Here is a 20,835-nt window from a genome sequence, read left to right as displayed (position 1 = left end):
ATGGCAAGGTTTGGGCCTGCTGGGCTCTGGGCTCTGGGGGCAACACTCACCTGGTTAGATGGGCAGACACCAGTATATATACGCAAATAACGCAACAAGATTCCACTAACTGTGTCTGAGTCCTGATGACCCTTGTTGCATAGATACAGAAATGTCATTGGCTGTTTGCTAGCCAATGACATTTGAGTGTGGGAGTGGGGTGGTGACGCAGGGTGCTTGCCACCTTCACTTTGGATCATCTTCGTCGTCAGTCACACACATCTTGCTTGACTTCTCTCGTCTCGTGAGCCGTTTCATGTACCAGACCAGTGTGTAGAACTTCTACTAGCCGGTAAGTGCTGTAAACTAAAGTTTCATTCCCCCGGCCAGCCAGGAGCCCAGGTCAGGACAGTGCTCCAGGCCGAGGAGGTTCTAGCACTGTCCTGGGCCTGGAATGCAGGGCCTAGTTGCACCGTCCGTGCATGGCTACAAGGCCCTGCTGCACTGGCGCTCGGCTGTGGCTCTCTCTCTACTAAGTGCTAGCCTAGCACGAGAGCCCAGCTGAGCTGTCTCTGGTGGTCACAGTAGGCTGACCCCCATGCATTCTTTCTCTCTCCTTGTAGAGAGAAGAGGAAATGAAAGTTATTAGCTCCTGACATGCCAGGCTTCCACAGGCTTTTTTTAACTCAAACGTTCCTTGGATCACGAACTACAAGGCTTGAATTTCTAATGTGGCATGATTTAACTATTTTTGCGGATTGACTAAAATGTTCGCACAATGGTCAAAACCGCTTGGTGTAACATTTATTAGCGGTGTGTGCACATTACATCAAAAACAAAATGCAACTTCCAGTTGTCCGGAAAGAATGTGTGCACTGTGCTGCACACCTTTCCACAGAAACAAAACCCAAATACTTTCTGTACTTCTGTTCCTTTGCATCCTCTCTTGTCTGTGTTTTCTCTTCTCTCGCTTTCCAACCTCCATGTATGTACTCATGGTTTTCTGTGCTGAGTCACACATTTCTCTACTCAACCTAGCCTAATTCACAGAACCATCTTATAATGGCAAAGCCTCATTGGAAAACGCTCTATGAATAAGTATATGGTGGTGGTGGGTAGTAAATTCCTACTTGATTCTTTGCCTGCTACGAAGGGTTTTAGCTAGTATCCTCTCTTTGTGGACTTCCCTCTACGTTGAAATACTGTCAGTGAGTGTGCTTGATGGTTGTAATGTGTTATTAGAGTTCTGCCCCTGGAACGAGTCTGCATTGGTTTCTGCTTTAAGTGGGCGCTCCTTAGGGGCTTTGTGAGGCCACACTAGTAAGTGTCTAGACCCATAGCTCTCAACTCACCCGCTTTTGGCCGGTGTCACCGCCCTGTAAAGGGCTGACTCACCCGCCAAGCCTCCTGCACGCCCATTCATTCTAATGGGCGTCTCACCCGCCAAAAACAAAATCGGTGATTTCACCCGCCTTTGCAACACAAATGGTTGAGAGCTATGCTAGACCACCCCACAGGGGTGTGCCATTAGGCCAAAATAGTCCTACGCATACTAAACGTGGGCCAGTTACCAGGAAGGGGGAGTGTAAATTTGGCTGCTGCAAAAACTACAGCTAAACCAATCCTCTCGAATGAACCAGCTGGCTTGTTTAGGTGTGTTTCCGGCTTTTCATTTTTTTGTGCTTTATTTTAATTTGTATTTGGTTCAAAATAATTGTATTTGATGTTATTCTGAAACTAGGCATTTTTTCAAATGTGGTTCGCTTTGCTAGCTCCGCTATGCCTACACCATAGTACCAGCTATTCTCAATACAAGCTGCTGCAAAATACACCATCACACTTGGACACGTAACAATAATGTACCACCATTAGTATGTAAAACCTAATGCTTATGTCAAATTTCAGTGGGTTTAAACAGTAAATTGCACATTTTGGGGGCCATTTTTCAAAAAACTTCCCGGGGGGGCGGGGTACCCCACCTGACCTCCCTTGTGTGGTGTGGGCGCGTGCGCTGGGTGCACTCACTGACCAAATTACCCCTAGGAAATGTACGCCCCACCAGTTTTCAAACTCACCAGCCGCCACTGCGTTTCACATTGTTGCCTTGGGTGTGTGGTTTGTCAGCATTGTACACATTGTTGCTTGTATGGGTGTGGTGATTGTTAGCACAAAGCATTTTTATATGGTTTAGTATGCTATGTTGTGTGTGGTAAACTCCTAGTGCTTTGGATGCATGGCGGCAGGCCTTGGTATGCATGGCTGCAGGCCTTGGATGCATGGCTGCAGGCCTTGCACCGAAAAGTATGTCATTTGGTTGCAAGTACTTTTCACATTTTTGCCTTGGGTGTGTTGTTTGTCAGCATTGTACACATTGTTGCTTGTATGGGTGTGGTGATTGTTAGCACAAACTCCAGTTTTGGGTGCATGGCTGGAGATGGTGGAGTGAACAGTCCTGCAGTGTGTCCACTGGGTGAAGTGTTGAAATACTGTGTGTATAGAAGTGTATAGGGTTCTAGTGAATGCTTTATGTGGTTGGGTTGTTGCAATTGTGCACATTGCTCAGTACTGAACAGTATTATGCTGTAGTGGTTCTTTGTACTCAATTGAGTGTTGGGGCCTGGGGCAATGTTGTGAAGGTGAATGGAAGTCGGTAGGGGTGCCATAGGCTGTTATGTGTGTGGGTTCTGGTACCTGGTTAGATGTTTGCATGCATGGCTGCATTATGTTGTGTGGGTTGGGTAGGACTGCCGGTGTCTGTGTTATGTTTCTGGGTTGTGCTACCTGCCCACATGCTGGCATGCATAGCTGCATTATGCTGCGGAGGATGTGGCCAAGGCCTTGGCTCTTGGGTGCATGGCCCAAGGCCGCAGGCTGCAGGCCATACCCACAAGAGAGCAGGCCTTGGCCACACCCACCGCAACCTAATTCAGCCATGCATGCCAACAATGTTATACTGGTATATGAATGATACAAGTATGTTTAAGGAGTCATTTTTTTCTTCACCTTCGCTCATTTGGGTAAGTTGTTATAACGATACATTTCTGCTTCGTCCACAGTTAGAACGGTGCATCTCTCTGAAGGTGGTCACCTTTACAGAATGGTTGTGAAGGACATTTTAGATTTGCTAGCGCAGTCGAAGTGAGCTATTAAGCGTACACTTCTATATGGTGTAGGTTACAGTACGTGTTTCACATTAGGGAGCAATATGCCACTACTTGTGTTTGCTTTTGTTAGCCCCTGAAGAGACCCTTAGTTTAGGCAGTGCAGTAAGCTATTGCGACATGAAAGGAGTTGCTCTGCATCACACATTTAAAATATGCAAAATGTACAGTCAACCACATATGTAAGCGTGCAGTTATTTTTCTTTCCATCTGCATTACACGTTGAAAGCATTCTTATTACGTATTGCCTATGTGATTGTATATGTAAGGTGCAACGAATACCGGCATTGCAAGGCCTACACAATATGCTATGGTTTGCGTTTTGTGCCACTTGCTAAAACACCATGGATTCTCAGTTAGGCATAGATACATAGAGAAAGCGTCCGTTCAGGACTTGTTCTGGAATGACATGATAGCAGAGAGTACATGTATGTTGCAAAATGTAGGAAGTCTCAAACATTTAATGTGTGGGTATGTTTTTGTTTCCCTATAATTGTACTAAGCACATGCAACCTTTCTGTGCATCCCCTTGTCTGTTTAATGTGGCCTTACCATTCTAGCAAAGTAGTCCAATTCCTGTCTTATTCCTCAGATTCTATGAATGTTTGTAGGATTGTTTGCAGCACTTCTGTGCAGGAGTACCATTTGTAAACATAAGTGTTGAGAGCCGTTTACACAACTGTTTTCAACAATTGCTAGCATGTGTAATACATCACCGATGGCTACATTTGCATAGTAATGTACACCACTTGTATTGCAGAATTTGAATGAACCAGATAGTTTTGTGTTTGAGTACTGTTTCCTTAGTAGACTTTATGAACGGAAGGTACTTTTGCAAGCAAGTTCAGAAATCCAGTTTACCAAATGTCCTGGTACTCCTATGTATTTCTGCACTGGACAGGAGTTAGGAGTTTGTAGTATATTAATTTGTCCTGTCTCGTTGCCTTTTTAGGGAGTGCTGGCAAAGAGTAGTGGAAAGGGAAGAAGCACTGCCCCTGCTTTACTAGGACGTGGTCCTTGCAGTAGTTGGGGAAACGCACATGGCACAGCCTGCACTTGTCAGCATGCTGGCCATGAAAATGGGACTGTGGGGAGTATTGAATCAGGGGGTGAGGGTGTGCATCACTGGAAGAGGCAGTAACACTTTTTTTCATTGCTATGTGTATTGAGGATGGCAGAGATTGAGAGACGCACTGTGTTGCTCTTGGGTGATGCCTTTGTGCAAGATCTGCACAGGTATGCCCTGGAAAGAGGCATTGCTGAAAATTTCGATATGGAAGGAGTGGAGGCTTTGTGGTGGGGTGTGCGTGTGTGCAGCTTCAGTGCTGTGGTTGCACTTTGCAGACATGTGGTCACTGTTGCTACTGTTCACGTTATCGTCGTGCACTAAGGGGCCTTGCATTTAGGTTACATGCCTTGTGCACATTTGCTGCGTCAACTCAAGAAGTTGCTGAAAGCAGTGAAGTGGATTTTCCCCACTGCCACGGTCCTTTTTTCATGTATACCACCAAAAGAATATGGGATTATTCAAATGTAATTTGTCCGCAGCCAGAGGTCAGAAGGTGTCTAATTAACAGAAGCATGTTTGAATTTTTGTGTACAGCTGGAATGTTCTACTGTGACAATAGGCCTCATTACAACGTAGGCAGCCACGGAATGAACGGTGCCGGTAAGGTACAGGCACCGTTCATTCTGGGCCACCCTATTACTAGGTTTGCAGCAGTTCCCGCTCTGGAACGCCTGGTCAGACCAGGCGTCCGTAGCGGGACCCGCTAGCAGACCAGTAGGCTAACAACGGGCCTCCCCATTCCCATTGAGCCCTGTGGGGGCTCGAATGGGAATTCGGATGTACTGGGTCCGGGTCCCGTGAAAGGGATTTACCAGGCCCTCCAAGCTGCATGGCTACCTCCATACTCGTAATGAGGACCAATGACATACTTACTCCTAGAAATGTGTACTTTCTCCATGCTGATGGCATTTCTTTGACCACCATTGGAAATTGAATTTTGTTTTACAATCTACAGGGATCTTTGAAGAGGTTCCTGTAAGAATGTGAATGTAAGGAGGAGAAGAAAAGGAAAAATCTAAAAAAAAAGCCACCACTACAGACCAAATCTACTACCCTGGTTAAAATGTGTTCCCCCACGCTCGTATACAGCACGATATGCCTGCGGATAACACTGTATTTGCACGATTGCACATGCCTCATCCGGGGGTTTTCAGGATGGTAGCCATGGCAATGGGACTGTGTTCAGTCAGGTATCTGGGTGTGGTGGGCAGTGTTGCGACCCCCTAGCGACTTTGCATTGTAAAAGCGGCTACCAACAAATGTCGATACGTTCTGCCATTTGTTTGGAAACGTACAGTTTTTTCGATTTGTTTGCAAACCAATAAAAAAGTAGGTACGTTTTTCAGTAGCCATGTAGGTAGTAGTTGCCCATTGTTTCTGAATAAATACTGTGCAAACTGCACAAGTTGGATCACATTTTATCAAAACCTGGCACTTGCGTAACATTGAAAAAGTCTGGCACAAAAAGGTGGAAGAGCCATTGCAACCGTGGGCCACGTGTTCATTGGTGCATGGGACAATTTTATGGCCCAGTTCAAAGGTGACGCTCACCTAGCAGGGGGTTCTGCAGTTCAGAAGCAGCTAGGTGAGGTGCATTGGCAGAGCACTGCATTGTGTCAGTACTGGAACTATCACATTTCCGGCGTTTTGAGGTTCCATTCTTGTTCAGACCTGTTCAGCTATTTAAGGCTAAACTACTTTCTGGGTTGAAAGTGGACGAGGGCCCAGCAGAGGAATTTTATACGTTTTTATTGATTTCCTCCACATTACACAGCCCGCAGTAGCGGGCGTGTAGCTATGGTCAAGTTGCTCATTTCATAGGAAGACCACTTTTTTGAGTGGCTTATAACTTCCCTCTCCCTGGACGAATTCGTATAAAACTTTGCAAAAAACTATATGGCCCACTCTGAATGTTTTTGGGAAGTTGGGTGATATTTCATGGAGGGGGGAAAAAGTTATAGGGTGGGTCCCAAAATGTTTATTTTTTGCATACACTGAATGGAAAAAAACTTTGCGCAGGCCTACAGGCCAAACGGCTGGACAGATTTTCACCAACTTGGCGACAGGAGCGGCGCCTTGGTCCACAACGCGTGCTTTTGTGAATTTGGTGATAATTAGTCCTTTACTGTTTTTAAAAGCAGGTAAAATGTACATGTCAAAAAATGTGTGATTTCTGGCTCCGCTCTGCGGTCCCATTTCCATGTTTGCTCTGCGGTCAAAAGTCTGATTGGGCTGGAGTGTGGCGTGATGTTGGCGGACAATGGACGCAGCCAGTGGTTGGCTGGAGGGAAGCGTGATGTGCGTAATAAGTTTGGGTAACGCGCCATGCTGTAGCTGAGGATAATGCAGTGCCAAAAGGGGCTGGAAAAAATGTGTTCTGGCATATGGTGGTGGGAAGAGGGGATGGAAAGGGAGGAGGAGTGTATCCACGCGTACTGCGCCTATTTACGGGGACCTCCTCAGGTGACTAGCTTGCATGGTGACTACAGGCAGCCTTCGTTACGGCACAATACGCCCTGAGGTAACCTATTTGTGTGGTGAGTGCTGGCAGGCTCAATTGAAGATAAGGAGTGGATTACACATGACATGAGCATTTTGACATATGGTGTACCAGGCTTGTGTGTGGTAAGCCCCTAGCACCTTCTATGTATGGCTGGACATGTGATAGTGCATTTCTGATATTGTGGCCATTGCGAATATTACTGATTACTGTATTGTACTATGATGTATTGGTTTGGTGTACTTAATAGACTACTGGGAGCAGGGGCAATGTTCTCAAGATTTTATGGTTTGGTTGGCAGTAGAAAAATACTATGTGACTGGAAGTGGGTAGAGATGCTGGAGGCTGTGTTATGTTGTGGATTTTGCTGACTACCTACATGTTTTGATGCATGGCAGTATTATGGTTTGGGGGTTGGGTAGCAGTGCTGGTGAATGTGTTACGGTTGAGGGTTGTGGTACCTGGCCACATGTTCACATGCATGGCTGCATAACGTTGCCATGGGTGTGGCCAAGGCGTTACCGCTTGGGTGCATGGCCAAAGGCCATAGGGCGTAGGAGTGCAGGTGGCTGTATAATGTTTGTGGGTGTTGGTACCTGGCCACATGTTGACATGCATGGCTGCATAAGGTTGCGGTGGGTGTGGCCAAGGCGGTATCAGCCGCACCTCCCTAGCCTCATGGGAAATGTCTCATCCCTGGGAGAAGGAACGACACCTAGTGATTCATCACAATATATTAAACATAACTGGCATTAAAATGTGTTTTTTTATTGCAGGGTTCTGCAACTTTGGCTATCAGCCCCCAACCTCACAGTCAATGATGAGGGATCATGGGAGTCATAGTCCGAATCATCTGGAGAGCCACAGGTTATGTATCCCTGTTTTAGTGGAAAAACGGACTTTTATTGGGCACAGCCAGTTTGAAAGTGTGTCGTTATACATGCCTTTGTTGGGTGTAGCCAGCATGAAAATTGTTTATGGTGATAGTATTGGCATATTGGAATTTACTAAGTACCATCAGCATGAAAGTTCTTACATAGCAGTGGCCACATATGTTGGCTACATATGTTGTTGGCACAGTGACAATGAATGTGTATTTTACAGTGACAAGACTGGCTTATTTTGTGGTTTCCGTCACACTGCCCCTCTCAAGCTCATCTCTCTCTCACATTCCTCCAAACCCTCTTTTGGGCCTACCCCAACCGCAACACTATTTTGCACTTTCCCCCAACTTGTCCCTTTTTGTGCTTGCCCCCAACATGACCCTCTTTTGTAGTTACCTGCAATTTACACCTTTTGTTGTGCTCCACTAGCACCACAACCATCTTCTGCCCCTTCTGGCCTTCTTTTGCACTCCAACAATCTTTTTCTGTGCTCCTACCATCACTAAAGCCCTCTTTTGTGCTCCCACATCCCCCGATTCTCATTTGTGCTCCCCCACCCCAACCCTTTTTTGGGCTCACTCTACCACCTTGGCCCTCTAATGCTTACCACAACCCTCTGTTCTGCACCTTCCAGCACCCTGACTCTCACTTATGATCGCATAGCGTGTCGCCCCTCTTGTGCTCCACCACTTACCCCATCACTGCCACTCCCACCCACCCCCAACCTCCTCTATGGCCCCACCACTCACAACCTCTCTGCCTCCCCTTACATTGCCCCACCCTTTCTGCCGCCATCTACCACCCTCCCCTCTACTCACCCACCCCTTGCCACCTCTCTGAAACCAGCCCTCACCTCTCTGTCCACTCTACATCACCCTACTATGCCCACAACCTACCTCTCTACCACCAACCCTCCTAACATCAACCCTGCCTAACCTCCACTAACCCTAGCTTTCACATTCCTAACATTCCCTTCAGTGCCTCCTGTCCAATATCACCCGGCTCCCTGCAACGTAGCTCACCCCTGGTCCACCATTCCAGCTAACTCCTGAAATCACCATACTTTAAAACGTCCACCCGTCTGCAAGTTAGTGTTTGCTGACACATAAAATTAGGAATATAAAATGTACTGGCTTTGATACAACACATGCAGTGACCAGAAGTCTTTCTACTAAATATATAACTCATTTTATGTGCCTGCAAACAGTAACTTACGGACATGTTTTGAATTACGAGATAATTAGAGCCCAAATGCTTACTGCATTTTTAAGTTTAAATGTAAAATGCAACACATAACTTCAAATGCCACTGAATGCTGCATACATACTGGTCATTGTCATGCTGTACACTTGTTTTAATATTGCGAAATGTGGTATATTAATACATTGTTCATCCCGCACACTCCTCCTCCCCGCAGCTATTTTATTTTTGCAATCCCATAGGGGAACCGTTCATTTCCGACAGGTCGAACATTAAACTACTAGGTAGGATCACACCTACTGGAATTCTGTATATAGGATACACGAAGCGCACAGTGACGTAAATAGATAACTTACGCACGGCATACGTTGCAGGTTTGTTTGAAACACGTGATAGTAATGCGCTGCTAGGTCCCCTTTTCTAATAGGAACTTCTCTGTGCCGCTTCTGCAGTAGAATCAATTTTTGGAGAAATCACAACTGTTTGCGCTCCTCTTGTAAAATACAAATATGCCGAAGGTTAAGACAGAAAAGAAGTCCAGGAAACACAAGGACATGAAGACACAAGGTACGTGTTCCAGCAAAATCAGTCGCGAAGCGTGGCCTCCGGTTCTTCAGGGCTGGCAGCTACTTGAACACGTGTTGTGAATTAGTGCACTGGTGGAGGTGTGCTCAATTTCTCACCCGCTGCGTGAAATCCCTCTATAAAAGGTGAAGAGTGACATAATTCTCTTGCTAGTGGCTTATTACTTAACATTATGTACCATTGTTAATGTCTTGTTTCCATACTTGCCAACATTCTGTGACCAGAAAGATGTGGGATTTTAAGTTTGAAAAAAAAAATACTTCGCATAATAATTACATCACAGGAAAATACAAAAAATACATTGTTGGCACCACTGGAGCATTCTAAAATACACAACCCATCAAACAGCCCGACATGGAAAGATGTTAAATAAAGATGCAAAGTGACTCAGAGAAGGAGGGTGTAAAACAATCAAGGGTGGAGGGAGAGGTTGCAGGTGCGGCAGAGGGGGCAGAAATAAATACGTTAAGTGACCAACAGAAGGAGGGTGAAAGTAATCCAGGGTGGATGGAGAGGGCAGGGGAGAGGTTGCAGGTGCAGCAGAGGCCGCTAGGAGCAGCGAGAAGGATGTAGAGAAAAAAGAAAGAAGGGGGAAGATTCACAAAATGGACGAGGGGCTCAGGGGCTATAGTGGAGCACCTACCTGGTGAAGCCCAGGATGCATTCTTGAGTTCCTGGGTTGTCTAGAAAAGTGTGTCCCATAGGATCCAGACTGTAATCTGGAACAAAAGGACGAAAGGTACCAGATAAGAGTATGGTATAGAGTGTGAAGAGTGATGGACATCGGGTGGGGAAAGCAGTGAGGCGAAGAGAGTGAGTCTGATATGGATAGATGCATATGGATTCTTTGGGTGGACCATTTAACAGTTATTAAGAAGGCATGATGTATATATTTCAGGAAAACTGCCAGGCCTGGGCCAGAAGTGGCTCGGTCATGAATGTGGAAGTGCAAATATAGTTGGAAACCATGAAGAGTGTGTGCTAGTCTGTCGCTATCATTCTAGGACATGCTGCAAGCCTGGCACTACGATGGGAAGGACTCATTGACTAAAAGTAAAAGAGTATTCTTGGTGGCTATGGTTCGTTATAAGGCCTGTCATTATGGGTGGATGTACATTTTTGGGATAAATTTACTCAGATCTGCAGCTAATATAATCTTGCTCTCACATGTTGAAAGGGGTGTTCAGGTTAGAAAGCATAACTTTTGGATTGATAGAGCACTGATGATTGCGATTAGATTGATTCTCAGGATTTGGAAAACTAGGAAGAAACCCAGCGTTGAGGATTGGTTGATGGATTTGAGGGTTTTATCTAGGTATGATAAGGTTTCGTTGAAAAATAGAGGCAAGGAAGATGAATATTTGCTGCTGTGGGGATCGTTTGATGCCCTCTATGATTGAATTTATATTCTGTGGATAATTAGAGGGTAGGATAAGGGGGTGTTTTTTTTTCTCTTTGTGTTGTTTGGTTTTGTCTTTGTGGTATTTTATGTGAATTAGGTATAATATTTAGCGGGGTTCATTTAGATACGTTTTGCATGGTTGATTTTATTATTGGATTTGGTTTAAATGGTTTGCTCATGACTTTCATTTGAAAATGAATACTGCAATGTTAGTTTGATCCTATGTAAAACTGCTGTATTGTAAACTTAATAAACAGAAGTTAAAAAAAAAAAAAAGTGAGAGAAAGGTGGATTCCTGTCAATAAGTGGGAATAATGGACGGTAACTGTTATGCTTCTGCATCTTTCATGTTGTTACTTGGTTGTAACCAACTGATTATAACTTCCAATTTGCATGATGCTAAATTGAAGATTCTTCTAAGATGGCAAGTACATTAGAGAAGAACTTTTACATTTAATAGTTTTAGTGTGGTCTGGACAGATTTAGCCTGGGGTTCTATTCTTGCAATGAGTTTAGCATGCCCGGATTTTAGGTCTTACTTTGTTATGCTGGTTAACTATCTAATGTTTCACCTGTAATTTCATATACATGCATGTACATGGCTCGATCTTCTAATTGTGTAAAACAATTAAGGTAATTAAGGTAGGCAATGTGTGGTTATGCCAAGGGACGTTTTGTGTGAAATGTTTAAGGACTTTAGCATTGTCTATAGCTCATCAGTGGTCAGGCTTTTAAGCCTTCCACAGTGCCAGTATGTCATCGTGAGCCAGGTTGTAGATTTGTGTGTCTGCATAGTTGTAGCACATTATTTCCTGCAGTCTGAATAGGGCATATAGTAGATGTTTAAAAGTAGATGGGACAGTGTCGATCCTTGTGATACTCCACAGGTAAGAGGGTGAGGATTGTATTTGAAAGGTGACATTATGGTTGTTTGTTTCGGTTCCGCCATTAAGGAAGGAGGTGATAGCAACATAGGGCTATTACTTTGATTCCGGTGTCTCCAAGTCTCAGGTTTTCGTGACTGATGGTGTCAAAGGCAGTTGAGAGTTCCAGAAGGATGGACGATCTGTTTTTTTCTGCATAATTCCTGAGCATGTTCCAGATTGAGCAGAGAGTATATGCTGTACCCATACATGATATAAAGCCATGCAGATTGTTTGTTTCAACTTAGTACCAGAGTCGGCCATGTATGAATTTTTGGTTCCATGTAATAATGTCGCCACAAAAATCTTGCCATGCAAAAATTATCGCCGAAAAATTGGCGTTTTTTTGTGGCGACATTATTGCGTGGAACATGCGGGGGACACCCCCGCAACCTTCAAACTTTTTTTTTTGTTTTTTTTGCACCCCTGTCCCCATATATATGGTCACCCATATAATATCGCTGCAACCTTTTCCCGGCAATATTATTTACGGCGACCATATATATGGGGATAATATTACCTGATACCGAATTTTTCTGGTACTTTTCCTTTGAATGGGGTGTTGAGATGTGGCATCAGCTTGCTGGATCATTGGGTTTTCTTTTACGTTTTGCTTTTTGCAGAACAGGGTAGTGTTTTTAGATGGGGGGTGTAGAGTGAACGCAGTCATATCAGCATTTACTGTACTTGCATCAAAGTTGATTAGAAATAGTCTGTCAAGTGTACGTAAGCGTGATAGTGCTACATAGCTCATGCCTTCTTTAAAGACTGCGCTACAAATATCTATCCATGCTTTATCCAGGTTAAGACCTTGTGATTTGTGAATGGTGACTGCGTATGCTAGAGTTAGAGAAAACTGTTCTGTGCGTACATGCGTGTCTTTGGAAATAAGGAAGCGGGCTGTTGAGCGTCCTATCCTTTTAACTTCGGATAATTTGTCAAAGAGAATATTGACAAATTGAATGTTGTTGTCAAGTGGGTATGTTTTGAAAGCCAACAACTGTACCAAGTGCTCCAGTAACTAGTCCTTGGTTCACGTCAAGGTTACGTTTAAGCATTACTCTACAGTTTAAAGATAATTTTAATATTTTCTCCAAACAAGCTGTGTTAGAGATTTCCAAGGTGTTTAGCCTTGTTGTGGCTTGTTGACACATGGGTAGTGTCATACCATGTACGTCCAGTTTGTCTGTGGAGCCAATTTTAACTATTGGTTGCATTTCTTTTTTTTTTTAACATTGTTTCATAAAATTTTGAACAGCATGCAAGAGTTGGCATCAAGGACATACAATTGACATTTTTGTATGCTAATTGTTCCAAGACATCAGTAGCACATGAGCTATGACCATAGAGTGCATGGATGTGCCTGGTTTTTAATATAGATTCTGCTTCTTGAGATAGTACACCAACTCTAATACTAAAATGTTGGTGTATGTGAGGTCTGTAGACCTACGCATATTTTCAGTTAATTCTCTGTATTGGAAATGTTGCCAAAGGTTGACATTTCCTATGCTGCCAAGAGTTTTACGGCACAGTTTGTGCCCTAAGGTTTTCAAAATAGGTTCACTCTTTACTGGTGTTAATTGAAGCAGATCTCTGAAAACGATAATGTGCTTTCCTCCAAAGAGCTCTTCATAGTCTGTTCTGAGGACCTCTTGTAATCGGAGGTGAATCCAAGCCAACATTAGGTTGGAGACCGTGCTCACCTCGTCTATTAGCAGCATTTTAATTTGTTTGAAAACTCTGCATAGTTCCATTGCAGGTTTGTAATAGTCTAATTTGTTTTGTTGTTCTACTGGAAGGAGTAGTAATCTGTTTAAAGTAACACCGCCTATGTTGTAGGCAGCTAAACCTGTGGGGGCAGTTACAACAGCTGACAGTTTGTCAATTGTTGGAGGAACTTGCTGATGATTTTGATTAAGAATGTTTTGCCTAAACCAGCTTGACCACTCACGTATAGCAGTATAGGTTTGTAGTCTCGGCAGGTACCGTTTTTATTTCCATGTTGCACACCATGTTCAATTTGTTTTGTTACTTCTTGGAAAATGCTACGCTGCTCATTGTTTAGTTGTGATTTCTGTAGAGCAAAATCTTCTGTAGATTGCTCATACTGACACATGGTGTTTGCTACTTCTGTCATGGCTAATCTAATTCTGCCTCATTTGCTATTAGTGGCTGTCCAAGTGGTTCTCGGCTTCCTGTTACAGAAGGTTGACTACTGTCAGGAGTGTCCACATCTAGTTGGCCTGGAGTTCTTCTTCGTGTTGCTGTTCATTGTGCAACATTGTTTGGTACTGTGTAAAGTTTACGTCTGTTATAGTGCTTTCATTTGCTTTGAAAGAATCTTCATAGGAGTCATAGGTATCTAGTAACTCTTCTTCTTTTATCCAAGGTTTAAAAAGTTGTAGCAGGGACATGTAATACAGTTCTTTATGTTGAGTTTTTAATGACAATTTGATATGATTAAGCTTTGTTTGGTAAGTTTCACTAAGCTGCCTTCACAATTTGCTGCACTGTATCTACCTTTCTTTTCATCTGGTTTAATATTATTTTGTATGTGAAGTTTTGGGCTATGTGGTATAGACACATGGTTTCCAAAGTGGTACTCCTGTTTGGGTAGTATGTGTCTAGTAAATTGTTTTTCATAATGTCTTGGCTGTTGGAATCATTTTTGGCTATTGTTTCTATGTCCTCATATGATTTGTGAACTCTTCTTTTTCTAGATTTAGCAGGACCAAGACTTGGCCATACTATATTTTCAGATTTTCCATACAAGGCAGTACTGGTTAACCGGTCTGCAGCTTCATAGCAGTCACATTCTCTATTAGGGAGCATTTTTATGCCTAAGCTGTACAATTTCTTTGATAGTGTTTTGTCAGTTGATATGTCGTTCCAGAGGTCCTGAAACTCTGTTTTCTCTGCTTTGGTTAAGTAGGCTGTGACATATCGTGCAACTGCAGTGGAATTGTCTGCAGTGTACTGCGCATCTATGTTTGCATTCCATAGGAGGGCAATGATTGCAATGTAATCATTGATGTATTTTGATTCATATGTTCTTTATATGTAATATGTGTTCTTAGGAGATTTACCTTTGACAATATGTCTAACTGAAGGCATGAAGTTGTTTACTTGACCTGTTGTTGAAACTGGTCTAGGGAAACCAAAGCGGCATTTGGTGTAGTATTTCCCTTTGTTTTTATATTTGCGATAACAATATTTCCCACATTTGTGTCTTTGAAATTGTAAAATATGTGCATGAAGGGATTTCACAAGTGGCATATTTCTGGATAAACTGCAAAACAGTGGCATCACTGTCCTGACCAAATTTAGGAGCATCTTTAATCCACAAAAGCATGTGGATGTGTGGTGCTCCTCTTGCTTGGTATTCTTTTCTCCAAAAGAAGTGTTGCACTTCTCCGAGGGGAGGAACAGTTTTATTACAAATGTAGCGTAGCATATCAATGAAGTGATGATGGAAATACCTTGATACATTTACAGGATCTAGAGAGCAGAGTTCTCCTGGTGTTTTTGTATCTGTTTGTTTTGTTTTTGTTTGCTATGCGTAGGGAAATCGTGTAAATCTTCCCATGCATATTCTGCACAAGTGGGTGGGCCAAGGTTTCTTATCATACAGCGTACATCTCTGTGACGTCGGAACCAGTATTCTTTTGTACCACGCACGTTTGCTAAAAGATTTGTAATGCTTGACTGTAAAATCTCATCTTTTTCTTGCACTTTTTGTAGTAATTCCGTAGCTGACATATATTTTGAAAATGGGTACCTGATTTCAATGTGTGTGCAACTCTGTAGCATAGAGTTGCTAGTTCACTTTCAAAGAGAAGGTGGAATATGTATTCCATGTTTTGTCTAAATCTGGGGTCTTTCTGATGCTGTTATTTGTGTGGGTCTATCATCGTACCTGCCTCCTTTTCCAGTAGGAAAGAGTAGAGTAAAGGCACATGCTTCTATACCTTTTTTCCCATATGCTGATTGGAGATCCTTTGGCTTATCACATTTGGTACGTTTCCAGTGCATCATATATGGTGTATTTAGAGTGTAATGGATGAATTGTATAATGGTCTAAAATATTGGATTCTGTAGCAGGATCTAGAAACTGAAATTGACCAGTTTAAGATGACTCTTGAATTATTTCAGTGGTTTCCCTCAGGTTTTCTTCCATATTAATTTCTTTGTAGTATTCATTGTTGTCTTTTAGCTATTGCAGGGCTTGTCCAACTTTATGTAAGTCCATGAGTTGTTGCCAAATAGTTTTGTCTTTTGTAGGTACGCCATTTACTAAGATAATTTAAAGATTGATCTATTGGACGTTGCACGAGTGTGTACATTTTCTTTCAGATCTAATGGCAAATAAACTATTTTGCCATGAATGCCTTTCACTAATTCAGAGTGAGGTAGTTTAGCTGTTTTTGGTTGAAGGCGTATTATTGCTTGAAACTGGTGCACTGTTTGAATTATGATGCTCTCATATAAGTTGAGTTGTTGCAGGGGTTTTGGTAGTGGGAGTTATTTGTGATGGCACGTGAAGGTGTTTGGTTGTTGTCAAGTTTTGCAGTGCAGTAACTGCAAAGTATTAAGGGGTCAGTAATTTCGTATTTGTTTTCTGCTATAAGATAGAGAGCTAATTAGAATCTTCATTATCTTCTATTTTGTATGTTATGTCTACAGTTTTTGTGCTATTTTTTTTTTTAATAAAAAGTCCTGCGGCAACACACACACATGGTTTGGTACTTCAGCAGATGTACATTTAAACTTTAGTATTTCTTTTTTGTATGTGTGTAATAGAAAGTTGCCATCTGTACAGTTGTTGCTAGTCTGTTGTAAACCTATTGTATTGTGTATGTGGCTTTCAGTTCCAAAATATTTTCTTTGGATATGCTCTATTTCTTCGAGTAGTTGTTTGGCTGTACCATGTAGAAGATTATTTAAATTGGCTAGTGCTAAAGCAGGACTTTTGGCATAGTACATTTTATGGACCAGATTTGCAGGCTAATGAATGTCCTTGTAGTCCTGTGTATTTGCGCACTGGATAGGAGTCCATATTTTCATTTTGAATTTGTCTTTGCCTTTCACATGCTGATTGAGGAACTGGCGTAAAGATTTGAAAGATTTTTTGGCAATGTTACACATTGATGTGCACGGCCATTTGTAGATTGGGCGTATTGGTTCAGTGGAATGGACAGCTGATACTGAGTTTTCTGGGGATATTTATGTGAGCAGCATTTCTTGTTCCATAATGGTATTAAGTTTTTCAAACCCTTGTCCACTGCTATGTACGGCAATTGGGTTTGTTTGCTTTTGTTTATATGCTTCTTCATTGAAATATGGTTGTCTGCTCTTGGTCTGACACCATTCACATCCACACATGTTTGTGAAGCTATCTTTGTTGCTATTCCGTTTATTGAGAAGTCTTTTTTTGTAGTTTAGTACTTAGTTTTGATAGTGGTTTCATTCTGTTTAAAACTAAAATAAATGTTCTTTTGAGAAGGATTGCACTGTCTATGAAAGTTTGTAGGATTAATTTTGTACGGTAGGTTTTAAGGGTTGTCCGTGATTTCTCTCCTGTCTTTATACAGTTCTGAAGGACTCTGGCAGAAATTGTTTTGTAAAATATTTTTTTTGGTATGCTTGTCGCTACATCAAGATTTATAGGTGCAGTGTTAGCACTAGTGGTAGCTGCAGTCTTGTTAATCACTTTCTGTTTCGTTTTACATTTTGAAAGAGGAGGCGAAGTTTCTGTACTGGAAACTTGTTTTGATTCGCTTAATGACTGTATTAGCTGTTTTGTGTGAACTTTTTGTATAAATTCTGCTAGAGGTGGATGCTTATTTGTGAGCGTTTTAGTTGATTTTGTTTTACTTTTGCGTTGCTTTCTACGGAGATGCTTTTTGATAGGCATTCTTTGGGGACTGTTGGAGACAAAAGAAAATGTGGGTTGGGATCTTGTGCAGTGTATGTGTGCTTTGTGCATGAGTGTCCGAGTATGATGGTAAGGATGTATGTAGAGGTGTGTGATTGTGAAATGGGCTGCTACATTAGGTTGGGAAGGCTATTCTTGTGTGTTACTATACTGGTGTTCAGATTACAATACAAAATATGGAGCTGCTGATGGGAAGCACTAATACTGAATCTAATGTTGCAGGGTTAATACAATTGTTCGTTCTAGAATTCTACAGTGTTTGAGTAACAGAACATTATGGCAGTATTGCACTTACTTTTTTGGATGGAAAGAGTATGTTTCTTCTGAGTTATTGTTCATACTTCAGACGCTGCTGCTTTTCAGGGGAGTGGTCTTCACTGCAATTGTGAAAAAGAAGTTATGTGAGTTAATAGCACTGTTAATGTAGACATGGATTTCTTTGTTTTTGCAGTAGTAGTGCTTTCTGATAACTGCATAGCATGTACATGCACTTTCTTTTGCCTATGTGCATTCTGTATATTTTATTCAGAATCTGTTGAATGTGCTTTAGAAATGAGTACAATAGTAAGCGCACAGAGCACACTTGGCTCTTAAGGCGGTGTTATTGGATGTCAAGAGAGAGAAGAAATAATCGTATGCTTACGTGCTATTTTTACAGGGTAAATGGCAGGAACTGTACAGAAATGTATGCATTTGTGAAGGGGTGGGAAATAAAGCAGAAGGATTTCATGGGGTCAGCAGCTTATTACTCAGTAGGTGATTACCAAAGTACTGGGTGATTCTGTGGTGCTTGGAGAAGGGAGAGTAACGTAAGGGTTGCAAGGAAGGTTCTGGTGCTTGCATTGCAGACTGAAGGGAAGGGGGAGATGTTGTATGTCTTGCTTTACAACACTGTACATAGTTGTAGATGATGTGATAGACATGACTGCACCTGCGCATAGTTGAATGTAATTTCTAGAAAGGAATGGGCAACCAGCTGGAATGAGAGAGCCGTCTAAATTGGAAGAACAGTTGTAGAGGCAGTGGTGTTTCAGGTGGTGATATTGGCTATCTGTGCGCATAAATAAAGATGCATGTACTCATCCTGGCTGTGTATTATTTTATAACGCACTAGAAAGCCTTTTTCCATAATTGTACTGTTATTTCTCCCATCTTTTAACATGAAATGACACTGTTAGATAGCTGTGTGTGTTGTGTCTGATTACTATTATAATCATTTGTAAAGGAAGTTGAAATGATAGAATGTATGTTAAATATGCAGAATGTATAGAAAGGAAATTGTATGTACATCCGATGCACTATAATGCATTAAACGCTATTATGGTTGAAATGTGGATAAATAGGTGGCAGTGGTTACTCAAATGATAGAATGAATGACGAAATTAACAGTTTGCACATTGCAGTTAATAATATGGGTAAATAAAAATTTGGAGGGCAGAGAACTTTGTAAGTGACAGTTGATCATAGCAGATGGGAGAAATGACAGTAAGCTGGTTTTTACAGGTTGTACAGGGTGGCAGTTACTTTGTTTATATGCATTTATACAAGAGATGTACATGTACTGTGCAGAAAATATTCATACCTGTATTTTGTGTTCATGCATGTGGATGTGCATGAATCTGCAAGTAGAAATGTTGGGGAGTTTACTAGTAGTTGCTGTAGGTGCTTTGCAGTCATAGCCCATTTGTACTCGAAGTGATCAAAAGTACATCTAAAGTGCTGAATTGTGATGATGGAGTTAGATGTAGAGTTCTTGGATGTGATTGGTGGATGTTTGTGTGACAGCTTAACAGTAGGCAATGAGGTAATGGGGCAGAGAGTGAAGTGGAAAGGGCTGCCCCCAGTGTTACGTGCTCTGCGGAGAGGGCGTGCCACATCTGGGGCTTTCGAGCATGAAATGGGAGTGTATTTTGGGGATTAGCCAATCGCGTGTTGAGGTTCTGCTTTGTATTGAGCGAGGCTGTTTGCAGTGAAGATGGCACAGGTGGAGAAAGTCAGGGTGTTGGTGCTTGGAGATATGTTTGTGAAAGGTTTGGAGCAGTATGCAAAATGTAGGAATGTGAGAAACAATTTTGATGTAAAAGGAGTGGAGGTGGTGTGGAGCACTGTGCCTGGTTTCAATTTGCAGGCAATGGAAGAAGTTTGTCAAGATATGCCTAGGGTTAACAGTCCACATGTGGTTGTCCTGCACTGTTGTGCTTTGCATTTGGGTTATGTCACTGCCCCTACTTTGTTGAAGATCTGCTAAACCTGGTTCAGGTAGTAATGAAACTACTTCCCAATGCCAAGATAATTTTTTCTGGTTTAATACCTAGGGCAAAATGGGACAATAGTTCAGTTTTTGTCCTCAGCAAAATGTTGCTAGGTGGTTAATCAACCGAGGCATGTTTGCTTTTATGACTAGAGCTGGCATGTTCTTTTGTAACAATGACAACATTGACTCTGGTAATGTTTATTACTTTAAAGAAGAGGGCATGTCTTTTTCTATTATGGGAAATGCCATGCTGTTTTGGAACATAAGTGTTAAGGATTTCAATCAAGCGACGTACACCTTAGTCTCGGCCCAGAATGCAGCACGCAATTGAAATGCTTATGGTATAGATTAGATTCAATATTGAGATGATATACCACTCATATCACACCCCTTTTTCAAATACCCCGGGTCAGAATGGACCATAAACCAGGCTGGTTGATAAAATATAATATTTATTTATTTGAAAATTAAACGAATCATACAATTTTTAATATGGAGCAGCAATCGCCAATGGGGTGATGAGAACGGTATGAATGGAGGTAATGAACCTAATTCAACCCTTTAGCAACACAGATAGAAAACACCAGGGAATAGAAACACTTTTTGATTTTCGGAAAGATAGTAATCAAGTTAGGATTTCCCCAGCAAATTTCCCTCAACCCACAAACAAATCACTTCTGAATGGATATAAGGAAGCAGCAGGCAGTTAGGACTATGAATCTGGAAACAGAATTCAAATCCAACTTTCCCTCCTCAAATGAGTGAAAGACGGATTTCAAACCTTTGCAATGTTAAAATGACACTCGGGAATGGCTGAATAAAACAATGAATGTGTAGAAAAATCTTAAAACAAAATCAATTCTTTACTGGAGCAACATTGGAAAGATACTAGCAATCACAAGCAATGGCTTGAGCAAAAGCATACAATTCGAAATTACATGGA

At 42.1% G+C, this 20,835-nt stretch overlaps 1 protein-coding gene across 2 annotated transcripts in view; it reads left to right on the top strand.

The window, feature by feature from the left end:
• The first annotated feature begins 9,190 nt into the window (after positions 1-9,190).
• DIMT1 (DIM1 rRNA methyltransferase and ribosome maturation factor) overlaps positions 9,191-20,835 on the top strand; it is a 166,362-nt gene continuing 154,717 nt past the window's right edge. The window contains exon 1 of one of the 2 annotated variants that reach the window (XM_069627338.1): positions 9,191-9,360. In XM_069627338.1, coding sequence (XP_069483439.1) covers positions 9,303-9,360 — 58 coding nt within the window. In that variant the 5' untranslated portion in view covers positions 9,191-9,302. Of the gene's footprint in view, positions 9,361-9,419; positions 9,504-20,835 lie in introns of those variants that run through there. The other variant, XM_069627339.1, reaches the window with a different exon arrangement.

The sequence above is a fragment of the Ambystoma mexicanum genome, chromosome 6p, assembly GCF_040938575.1.
Source record: "Ambystoma mexicanum isolate Mex_15411 chromosome 6p, UKY_AmexF1_1, whole genome shotgun sequence".
NCBI lineage: Eukaryota > Metazoa > Chordata > Amphibia > Caudata > Ambystomatidae > Ambystoma > Ambystoma mexicanum.
This window is presented reverse-complemented; position numbering and strand designations above follow the sequence as displayed.